This window comes from Bradysia coprophila, unplaced genomic scaffold (genome assembly GCF_014529535.1).
Source record: "Bradysia coprophila strain Holo2 unplaced genomic scaffold, BU_Bcop_v1 contig_324, whole genome shotgun sequence".
Lineage (NCBI taxonomy): Eukaryota > Metazoa > Arthropoda > Insecta > Diptera > Sciaridae > Bradysia > Bradysia coprophila.
Window position 1 is genome coordinate 3,410,494 of NW_023503584.1, and position 12,932 is coordinate 3,423,425.

Consider the following 12,932-nt stretch of genomic DNA (forward strand, 5'->3'; position numbering starts at 1 on the left):
GGTTTATATACTATTTCTTTATCGACCCGAGCCACTCTATCAGCGTTTCTGGTACCTCACCAATGAATCAAAATTTGCTATCTGTAATTGCGCTATTAGTCATTTTATCGCGTCAAGTGGTACATGTTCAGTGAATACGCTTTTATTTAATAGTCATCCTGGCTTTCTGAAGCTACGAGTGTGATGATTGTTCAATTAAATTTAATCGAATTTAAGTCGCTTATGCTACCTACCTGTCTGAGTCGCTGAAAAAAAAACCTAACGAGATTGTCATCTATTGAATCGGGTATGAATGTGACGATATGTCATAGATACTTTTGAAAAATTAACTTTGTTGCTTGGAAAATTTGTAACGTACATATGTACCAATCTTTTGAGCGATAGATATACTAGTGTACGACATAAACGATACATTCATATGGTCGAGGTTAAAGATGTTCACTTCCTCATCAGAAATTCTTCGTTTTCTTCAGTCATATAATGTTTGCTCACACAATAGGATTGAACGGAACCCGATAAAGTGAAGATTGTTCTCTCAGTGTCTGTGAATTATAGCTTTCATTGATTTACTAAATTCGTACGTATGTCTACAGTGAGGTTAAAAAATTATTCGAATCTAAAAGCAGAAATTCTTCTAAAATATCCACAATTGAGTTAAAGTTAAATAACCCGTAGATCCATGAATGCCAACACGTACGTCGTTTATCTTCCATTAGCGAAATGACAAAGTCAAAAACGGTAAACGAAAAATCCAATTAAAATGACCCAACAAACCTTGGTTTATTCGGTAGACGGTTGTGTAAAACGTAAAAACCGTCGTCATATAATAAAATATTCCACATCGTACATTCATCCTTCTCACCAATTCCTTTTCACATGAATAGATGTTAATCGCACACCTCAAATCCCATCCCTTTCGCCCAAATTTTGTTTTAAAAAAAATCTAAAATTTTTTTCGTCTCGAATTCTATGTGTCATCTACATGCTCTCGACGACGCTCGCTCAGAAATAATATATCATTAGTGTACATGTAGCAACATAAACACGTTGGTTGATGAGCTTGGTGATGGAAATATTCAATATTATGTGTTTTACATATGAACTTTATATACTCGGTACGTATACAATGCACGTATGTCTAGATTATGTGATCATGTACAGGGATTCACTAGCACGAAATTTTGCTGGTGGTTGTTTTGTATACATCGTGGGTTGCATTATATTTATATGGTGGCATGTTAGGTGTTCCACGTATATTGCTTAGTTGGCATCCATTGTCGTATTATAAGTTGAAATCAACGTTGAGGATTTTATTGTAATCAACTTAACACACAAGTATGGAAATTTATGTGTACTTCCGGAAGCCAGAGTCGTCAAACATGGAAAAGCTAGTACATTTTAATGCAGTGAACGGTGAAACAAATTCTTAGCGCATCAAAGTGATGGCCTATACGTTAGTGTCGGTAATTCGTATGAACTCATTGGTTTGAAAAGGAACTTCAACTTCTAGAGAAAAAATTTATTGCTGAAGAACGGTTCACTATATACCATTACGAAGAAAATCTTGATAGTAACCCCGTCAAATAGATAGTACACAAGCACCAACAACTAGGACAGATTCAAGTGAAAATTTGAGATGAATTGAAGTCTTCACTAAGTCAAATCATGTCAATTACAGAGTGAACTGTGCGAACATTTTGTGTTTGTGGCATTCGAAACAGACACTACATTCGATCTAACTGATCAAACATAAAAGCTTAGGTATATGTTGGTGGCTCGTAAGAAGCACATCACAGAAGTTGCAATCGGAAAAACATTTATTTTCAACTTCGATTAATTTTGGGGGGTGGAGTGTTGATGTAAATATTCATCGTTTTCTTTTGATTTAAGCAATGTCAAAAACATTGGTTTTTTTCCTCCTTTGATGTATCAACCGTTACATACAGAGAGTCTATTTTGTCAGTAATTTTGCGATATATTGATTTATGTCACTTCAGCCAAATAAATAGTATGAGTTCGAGATTAACCTGTTATAAAGGTAACCTGTTATAGACGGCAAGCATATGAGCAGTATTATTATCGGGTCTATTACTTCCATCGATCAAAGTGTTTTAATCTGTTGATTGTAAATCTTGTACTTCAATTTTTTTAAACATATATTTTACTATAAAAATGACCATATTACCCAGAGGTTGTCATTAGTGTTGGTGTTGTTATCGATAACAGATGAATAGCCGTATGCGACAGGTTGCGATTGCAATTGATCTACGTGTACAAAAACGACGGAAAATTTTCATTTTCTTCAGTAAATTTATTGTATCTGACCAACGAAATTTGAACGCTGCATCTTGTGTCACATTTCAAATAACATTCACCACTCCATGCAATTCAATTAATAGAACAGTCTGTGTGTGTTTTGTTGATATCACAACCAGTGGCTAGAGGTATATACGAAAAAAATGTTTCTTCGTTGAAAATGGAAAAAATAACAACCGTAAACCATTATTATTAACAACCCAACCAAATAAAAAAAATCCAACATTTTAAGTGGTACACCGCACCGAGAAAATAAATCTCGTTGTCGTTTTCCTACTCAAAAAAATATTATTGGTACAAGAGGGTACTTATGGCAGCCTTTTTCGACAAAATATTTTTCGTTTGATTGATTTCTTTGCTCTGTGGCAAAGTTTTTACGCTATTAATGTCTGTACAAACCACTCTCAAGTATTTTGTGGCAAAGGACTCTGAAGGGCATTACAGCCATATAATGAAAGCGACTCAAAATTATTTGAAGTCCTTTTCCTATTGATGATGAAAATGCTATCCATTGCGTTGGTAAATTTAATATGTTCGTCAAGAATAAGTCAATTTCTTTAGTTAGAACGCAATTACATTTTATAAATTTGTCTACCACCCACAACATTAATGTTGCGTATAATAGAATCAACTACGAACGAAACAATCCAACGAACAAAAAAAAAATTGTAACAACTTCAATCGATTACTCAATATTCAAATAGATCCACCTTCTTACAAACAATTTGCAAAAGAATGTCTAAACGAAAAAAAGGAGAATCAAATCAATTCAATTGTTTCAATTCATCGACATAAATTTATGTAAAAATTTACAAATTAGTTTTCAGTCGCAGATATTGTTTTGTGTGTGGCTGATAATGAATTGAACGTTTCGAAATGCTTTGATCAACTGAAATATATTTACCAGCTCATTCATGCGGGGCTCGTTTTTTGTTCGCCTTATATACATATCATGCGTCATTAGCTCATTTCTTTTAGATGTTTCAAAGTTCTTGTTCACCATTCCGTTTAAAGTTAAGAGTATACGTTAAAGGTGATTTTATGCGATCAGTAAAATATAGCCCCATTTTTCGGAGTGTCTAAGCATGTAATGCCTAAGACGCGTTCACGCATTTTCTGTGTCGACATTTAACACACAACGTTAAAATTTGCATACATTGTGATCATAATGATGCTAATATATTTATATTATTCGTTCACTTCTTGTATCTATGGAAATCGCTCCCCCACATCCAATAGACGGAACATGCATATCAAGTATATCACGTTTAGTATCGACAGCATTAAATTTTTTTATTTTATTTTCTTGTCGAGCGAATACCAGTTTTTCTTTAAGTTTTAAACTCCCTTTTTTAACGAGTGAACATCGACTATTTTGCATAAGATATTTTTTTAGAAATACTATTCTTGTGATCCAATAAACACGTTAGCGTGTCCTATAACATGAGATGGAATTGTAAACTTTCAAAAACTGAAAGCTTATTCAGTATTGCAATTATTTGATCTACTACTTCATTCGATTACAGTATGTGGTTTACAAACACAATCTTTTACTTCGTTTATTTCAATCTTATCTACATGAAACGACACTAGCTAGCTCATCGTTTAATTTTGTCTTCATTGTCGAAAACAATTGACTAGCCATTCTAGTAGGTCATCACATAATAACAGCATTTCCTGAACACGCAATTTAATTATAAAAATGGTCTCTCAGTTGTCGCTCTCATAAAATGTAAAAATATTCATGCAAGAAAATCAAATGTATCCTCGAACAGACAGACACTTTGAAATTCATGTATAAATACAACGAAGTTTTCCAATTCAACCCAGTTTATATGATAAAAACTTCATCCTAGCAAGCATTAGTCTTAAACATTTTCTTTAAAAATGAATGTGAGAGAGAGTGAGAGACAGAGAATATGTCCCTTAAAGAAACCGCAAGTTTCTAAAATATTTTATCAGCATAACATTTCAGGAAATAATTTTAAAAATTCAAGGTTTAATGAGCACATTTTCTTACAATTTGAAAATGGAAAAGTTGTACCGAATTTGCCATTGCTTTAGAGCTGAGTATGTACGACTGCGCTTTTTATACGATCCCTTTTTTTCTATGGCTAAAGCGATACACATATTCGATTCAATGTGATTTAGCTCAGTCGTAGTGTGTCTGTGTGAATAAGGGGTTGAAGAATACTTTTTTTTTGTATTCACAAAAAGACTTTGCGATGAGGAAAAATATTTTTTTATTGGAAATTGCGTCGGTGGAAATGAGACGGATAATATACGTTATCGATGTGGGTGGTTGGGAAGAAAATGTTCGGAAAAAATAAATCGGAAAAGTGCTATCGGCTCGTAGCATATATATGTAAGTTGTATATACATTTAAATTTGTAAGGATGTTATGAACGAATTGTTGTTAGCGTATATGAGGTATGAATTAAGGAGGAGGCGACTAAACATTTCACCACATTGATATTATGTTATGTATATATGTACGTGGGAAGGGTGGTTCCTTTTTTCAACTCATAATTTTTTTATGACTTTCAACTGAGAGAGATATGAAAAAAAGAAGAAAAGTTATGGGAATGACGACATCAATTTTATTTTTAAATTAAATTTGTTTTAAGAATCGTTTAATGTGATTACCGATTTTTTTTTTGTGAATATTTGACATGAGAATTAATGCAATTTAATCTATTTCAGGCGAATAAAATGGGACTGTCACCATTTTTTTGTCATAATGGAGATCCGCTGTCAACACCACCACCCGCTCATTGTGGCATACCACCTTACCAACTAGATCCTAAAACAATGGGTAAGTGATTCATTTTGGGAAACTAAAAGATTCGTAAGCAGAGACTAAGGGATTTCTTAAATTGAACAAGTGACAGGATTCTACAAGGATATCGTGACACGCTAGACGCTAATAAAATATTAATTAAAATTGAATGGAAAGCATAGCAAAGGCACCATTATTCTGGTAGATCTGAAATCGTTCATTGGCGCATTGGTTGTCATTCCAACGGCTTCTGATCAAACTAAATTTCGTTAGAACATCGGATGAGATATAAGATGTAACATTTCAGGTTCATAGAACCAAACGATACCTCTCCATTATCTTTAGTTTATTAATTATTTTACAGCACAATGGATTGATAGAATGTGCGCTTAACGTACACATAAATCCAAATATTCATTCATTCAATACAGCGTCCTTGTGTAAACAATATACTGCACAATATTCACAGAGGGTTTGGAATTAAACAAATTTTCTATTCATGGAACTGCACATTTTCATTATTGCATAACATTGACAGAGAGAAAAAAAAACACCGAAAATTGTCATCTCATCAGTAATCATCCCCCTCAGAAAAAAATACCCTTTTGTATATTATCTGGTCTTTTGTGTTCCGTTTTATGTCGTCTATTTTAAATAGTATAAAATCCGTCGGATTAAAAAAAATGTGTACGCGGGTATGCGCACACGACGTTTGTATTAGGGCTTTTTTACAAATTACAAAAAAAATATTGAATGTCTCCTCTCTCAATGGGTAAAGAATCAATTACTGTACTCGACATAATGGAAACTGCTTAATGATCAAATTCATTTCTTCTCAAATATTTAGTTAATACAAAATCATTAAATGCTTCGTCGATTTGAAATCGGTTGAGTCTTGAGGCGGCAATTAAGATTCAAATAATTTTCAGTAATCTTCTGGTTCTGATGTAGCCTACGAATTAATTTTATGTTTGAAATTTGAGCTATACGTTCAATTTCAATAACATAATTAAAAATAAATTAAAAAAGTTTCAATAACGGCTTGAGAAGCAGATACGGGCAAGAAGGTTGCTAATTTAAAATAAAAAAAAAGTTTCCGGATAATGAATTTTCCAAATTTTTTTCTTCTTTGGGTTGATAAAGTTTGAATGATCCACCAAAAAAAATTGAAAAAGTTTGAACCAAAATTTGTTCGTTAGACTTTCTTTTTTACTTGAAATTTAACTCTAAATCTACCAAAAAACTACTACCTATATGAGGCAACGAGCAACGGGGTCGGAATATATGTTAACAAACCAGCAAAAGATAAAAGTAATGTTGGATTTTGTGTTCTACTTGTTGATTGGCATTTTATGCACACAACACATAACAGCCCCGGTTGGCCGTTTTTATTCTGAAAGATTGTTCAAAAAAAAAACATTTTTGTTTTTGTTCGTTTCACTCAATAATTACGTCTATTTCCAGTAACAGCTAATATAGGCGTTCCGTGCAAATTACAGACCATATGTGGCCCACAATAAATAATATTTTAAAAACCAGTGAGACAGTTAACACAATTAGTAAAAGTTCTATAATGCACACATTAATTGCTTTTGCTCACATAAATCAAACATAAACTGTGTCAAATGCGAAAACTTAGCTTTATTAAGTTCACTGTAGTAAATGCACAACTTTGGCCGATAGATTCAACATTGGAATATACGTATTAGACGCATATGGCACTTGCGAAACATAATAACTTTGAATAAGTTTGCTCTGCGAATAAATTTTTTATTTTTTGAAATTCAGTTTTGCTGTGTTCGATGTGTGTTGCATGTTGAAATTTCATATGTGTACAACCCAAATTGTATGTGAGACAGACGGTTACAGAAAAATACATAATTGCTCACTTAAACAATATAAATTAAGCCGCCGATTCAACCACATTTAATTTGAATTTAGTTATGCGTGCATTCCAATAGATGCATTTGTAGCGTTTCGCAATGCAATTTTATTTTGTATCGGTTTGTTGGGTTTGTTTCATTTGTTTGATTTGCTTGTTTGTTTGTTGTGGTTTTCGGAACATTGTCCAAAAATTCATTTTCGTTTACATGCAATGATTATTTTAACGGGCTTGTGTTTTCAATTATCTCGTTGCTGGAGCGAATCGACCATGTGTTCGGGGGGGACATTCATTAAGGACGTTATATTATGCTAATAGAGGTTTGGATCGGCACGTTTACGGGGAAGGAGATCGACAATATTGACATGATCAATTATAATCTACTTTTTTCCAAAATCTTTTACTTCATTAGTTTTGAGAGACATTTTCTTCAGCTTATGTCGTCGCCACTATCAAACACTTATGACTGAAATCTTTTACTTCTGTTGTTCAAAAGATCATCTCGTGATACTTGAAACAAGATCTTTTACTTCATTTGTTGAAGCATAACATTTTTCCACATGAAACTATAACCGAAGATCATTGCTTATTTTTGTTGTGTATGTCGATAGCAGATGACTAGCTGTTTCTAAAAGGTTAAACTGAATTATTTACTGCTAAAACGATCTTATTCTAAGACGAATGTTATTTGAAACTGAGATCGCTAGATAGATTAATTTTCCTACAACAAAAATGTGTCTTTCTAATATTACCGAATTGTCTAATATCGTAACCTTTCTTCGTACTAGCTTGGTTTGAGCCACATGAGCACTTTTAGGATTGGAAAAAGAAGAAAACTCTGCAGATCTGTCAAAATTTTTGATAAAGGACAAAAAGATCCATTCAAGTCGACTATACGTCGAATGCGGCCGTATACGGAACCAGCTGGGATTTGAGTTTTTTGTGGTGTAATAAACAAACTTTCTTTCTGAGGCTGGGAAGTGATTCATTTCAGTTCTTGGGAAACATATTATGTATTTTCAAAGTGTGTGACAGTAGATAGATGTAAATACCAAGTTTGTCAGCATGACCGTCTTTCTTTTGTGTAGCTAGCGTAACGACAATCTGTGAATTTAAAACTCGAAACATGGTATTATCAGGTACAGTCAACCTGAAATTGACTTGTAGTTTTAGCTTCACTGATAACCTTTACATATTCAACGGAGAATTCGGTGATCACACGAAATGCCCGGAGTTTCTAGGAGGAGTAGGAGTTTTTCAGCTTGCGTACCACTTGAATAGCCCCCAAACTATTGAAAACTGTGTGATAAAAACGTATTATTTGTATTTTGTAAATTTATTTAAAAAAACATATTCTTCGAATGCAAAATGTTTATATTCGTTGTGAAGCCCGTATTACTTGAACCATCATCATTATTTGCCTTACAAAAAAAAAACAGTCTCAACGTGAAACTAGTTGTAAATTTCATAGAAAAAAAGAATCTGTTCGAGTGGTAAATGATAGACCCTATTATTTGACATAATACAACATTATACAACAATTTAAAAAAATAAAAGGGAAAAAAATAGTTTTATAAATAATACAAATGGGGTTGACATGATATTATTATGTGATGAGTGCATATATATGCATATCAATGCAAAATATCACCCTACACACCGTACACTTATGTCCTCTATAATGAAGGGTGAAACTGATGAGAGGGAGATACGAAAATAAATACTTAAATTGTGACAAATGTTCCTATACGCAAGGACATATTCATTATGAAAAATGTGTTTTTAAATGACATGGGCGAAACATGATGTATATTGCGTAATCCTTGTGTGTGTTCCGAATGTCGATATAATTCTACCTTTTTGTTTAAAAAAAAGGGTAATGGTCTGATGACATATACAAGTAAGGCTTCATCGTGACAACACAAACCAGGGAAATGAAATGATAGTTTTGCAATTATTGTTTTCGTTTGACTACTGTTCGGATATTTGCAAATTCGAAAAATTTTGATATTATTATTCGCAACATCAAAAACTCCATAAAGTTGTCCTACGGCCAATTAGACTTAATGTATTCATTTAGTCTGTTTGTAGCATCTGAATCGACTTATAACAGACCTCTTTTTCTGATCAATTACCAACGGTCGTTGCATCCATTTGTCTTCCTTTCCAAAAAGACTATTGAACGAATATTGTAAAAATCTCGAGTGTACTCGTTAACATCGATCTCATCGATTCATAGAATTCAAATTTCTTCATTTTCTGTCAAAAAACATTTTTTTCTATTAGCACTACTTGAATTTGAATATTTTACCGATGCTATATTGCGAGGTTATGGGGCATGCCAAACGAATATCATTATCAAAAGAAAAACATACCCTCCGGGAGAAGCATATATACGACGTATTGAAATGCGTTTTGTTGGAGAAATACCGTTTGCCATCGAAGCAATTATTTTCCATCAAGTACATCCATTATATATGAATCGCAATGGATTGAGAAGATTGATTTATTTGTATAGAATTTCGTTAAATTTATTTGAGACGAGAGTTTTAATTCCCTAATATAGTCAATTTGATATGCAAAAATTTCTATTAAACATGAACATTTACTTTTACTTAATGGTTTTCATTATATGTAGTAAATATTCGGTACAAGCCGTAGTATCCTCCGCCTTCCATCCTCCGTCTTTTACCACTGCGACTGTGCTCATTTTCAGGAAATGCTTAAGACCGGTTCAAGTTTGGTGCTTTCAATTCGACAAGATATTCAAATTTTCCAGTCAGAAACATGACATTCTGTCAAAATTATTTGGACGGGTTGAGCATAAGAAACAGGGAACAATGATCTTGAAAAAACTTTTAGTCAAATTGATTTGCACGTTGGGCTATCTTTCAGTAGAAGTTAATACCTTTCCTCCGTGAGGAACCATATTTGTTCCCAAAAATGTTTGGAAAAATGCCAAGAAATAATTTGTTTTTTTTTTCATTTAATTTCATTTAATATCTTCCCTTATTTTTGGTGCGTGGGATACAAAAGGTTGTGAATGTAACATAATATGACTTGTTCAGCCTTCATTGTGGGCATGCAAATGACACTGAAAACTATTTAAACGAAAAACTTTTTAAGTATTTGAATATCAGAGAAACTATAGAAGCTGCAGACAGAGTCGAATGGTTCATTCATGGACGAAGTCACTGGCCTTTACCTTAAAAATTAAATGTTTCAATGGAACCATTTAGTATCGTCATCGACTGTATTTCATAGAACTAAATTGCTGGTTATGTCAAAAGAGTATTTTATGTCCAAAACGGCCAATACGATAAGCCTTCCGAATAAGTATTTCTAAAGTTTAGCATAGCAACAAACGACTTCTATAAAATGTTATTCGGACGATAATAATACCTGGCAATAATTATCAACGAAAATTGAATTTTGAATAATAATCTCTATTCATTTAAGCCAACCATTGTCATCGATAAACATCAGCATATTATTCCCTCTCGTATTTGCTCGTCAATTTCAATACATCCCTTCTATAAAACAAAAAAGAGAGTATTGATTTCGATGATTCGTACATACAAATAAGATAAGCCATCGCATTTTTTTGTAAGCATAAATGGTCTATTTCTGATTCCCATTGATAACAAACAAATCCCACTGTGCAGTCCATTATTCTCTCACAAAATAAAAGGTTAATGCAAGTGGTTCGCTGTGCATATTAAAATAAAAATTCGTCAATTTTGTCCCCTCGCATTTCATCCATAATCCATCAAAACAAGATCATTTCATCTGTTCACATAAAACTTATAAACATTCAATAAATACACGCATCTGAATGGAGCTCACAATGACATTACATGCCACACGACCAATGTATTGAACAGATGACATGCATATTCATACAATGAATCTGTAATTAGTCACTCGCTGAAAATAGATTTGTTTTCCCGGAAACGAGCATATGAGATTTTACGGTATGGAGGCTATGTATAGGACGAAATATGATGAATTTTTCGGTTTCAACGTTGCTGTGAATGAATGAATGTTCACATTACAACTGTAATAATCTGCTTGAACGCTTCGCTCACAATCTATTGAAATCAATTGTTAACGTTTTACAAACTGCAATCGTACCCTGGAATCGTTGAGTCTGCTACTTCAATTGTTTAAGCCAGTTTTTCATACAAATTCTTTTACTTCACTAATTCTAACATATATTCTGGAATAGAAGATCACTAATTGCTGATTTCTGTCGTCGCTGTGGATAACAGATGACTAGTAGATTTTATACTGATAAATGCAGGAAACTGTTTAAACTTAAAAGGGTAGAAGGTACGTTACAATATTTACGCAGCGAAAAACTTAGCGTCCATTTTTTGCCAAAGGCATTCTTAAAATCGATTTTTCACCATGAAATAAGGAGCTATCCTTTTTGGTCTTAATGAATAAACCAAATCAATATTTGACTGAAAACTGATTTACTTAAGGCCCGTCATTGGGAAATGACAGGACAGTTTCCCGAAAATGTATGGAAAATTTTATCACAAAAATTCACCGAAAAAATTCAAAGAAACTCACCTCTTATGCTTTCCATTGTATTCGGGTATAGTCTCTTTAGGTCGCCAAGGCATATTTGAACACTAAAACACTTTTTACTCGATGAAAAAATAAAAAGTTTTTTTTTTGTTTTGTCGCGACAAAAACACAGAAAATATTTCGAAACAATTGTGACACTCCGCTATTATAAGTACTTGAATGAATGTTTGCTGTGTTCACTTCGGCGGTAAAATATTTTCATTCAAAAAAGTGTCCGACCCTTCAACGATGGTAGACATTTATTAAAATTGTAACCTCTCCCACTTCTTTAGTAAGCTAACAAGAATTCGCTGAGTCTAATTATGCCAACTCTTTGAATAAAAATATCGGCTGAGGTCGAATAATTGTCCGCTGAGCTTTAACAAACCTCCGCTGAGCTCTAATAATTCTCCGCTGAGCTCTAATAATTCTCCGCTGAGCTTTGACAAGCCTCTAATGAGCTCTAATAATTCTCCGCTAGGCTTCAGTAAGAGTCCGTCAGGCCTCAGCACTTAGTAGTAAGGCAATGAAGCTAAGCGAACGCTCAATAAGCATCAGCGGATACCTAATAATTGTTGCTATGATTTAATAAGACTCCACTTAGCTTTGGCAGATCTCCGCTGAGTGTCCGATTAGCTCCATTAAGCCTTCCGGAAACTTCCTTAGGCCTAACGGACACTTCCTGAAGCCTAGCGGAGAATTATTAGAGCTCAGCGGAGGTTTGTTAAAGCTCAGCGAAGAATTATTAGAGCTCAGCGGAGAATTTCAGCCGATATTTTTATTCAAAGAGGTGGCATAATTAGACTTCGCGAAGCCTTCTTAGCTTACTAAAGAGAAACGAACATTTATTTACGCTCAGTGCAGTCTTACGAGAGGCTAAATTTTTAATAAATGCTCTCCCGTCGTTGAAAGAATGTCCGCTGAGCTCTCGTAATTCTTTAAAAAATGGTCGATGAGCATTATTAACTGTATACCCTTTGTCAACTGTTTCATGATTTTTATAATATGTCCGACACTTTTTTGAATGAAGATATTTTACCGCTGAAGTGAACACAGCAAACATTCATTCCAGTACTTATAGTAGCGGAGTGTCACAGTTATGTCGAAATATTTTCTGTGTTTTTGTTGTTTTTGCATCGAGTAAAAAGTGTTTAGTGTTCAAATATGCCTTGGCGACCTAAAGAGACTATACCCGAATACAATGGAAAGTATCAGAGGTGATCTTCTTTGAATTTTTTCGGTGAATTTTTGTGATAAATTTTTGCATACATTTTCGGGAAACTGTCCTGTCATTTCCCAATGACGGGCCTTAAGTCCACATAAGGCATTACGTTATGTTGCCTCCAACTATCATGTTTCGTTGCTCTATTCCAATTCAAG

General features: G+C 33.6%; 1 protein-coding gene across 4 annotated transcripts in view; it reads left to right on the forward strand.

Annotated features, from left to right (window-relative positions):
• The window catches only part of LOC119079471 (protein pangolin, isoforms A/H/I/S), an 86,818-nt gene that overhangs the window by 51,856 nt on the left and 22,030 nt on the right, over positions 1-12,932 (forward strand). For all 4 annotated transcript variants that reach the window (XR_005088176.1, XM_037187403.1, XM_037187405.1 and 1 more), the window contains one exon: positions 5,020-5,131. Coding sequence is in view for 3 of the 4 variants with exons in the window: in XM_037187403.1 (XP_037043298.1) it covers positions 5,020-5,131 (112 nt within the window). In the remaining variant the exon portion in view is untranslated. The remainder of the gene's footprint in view (positions 1-5,019; positions 5,132-12,932) is intronic.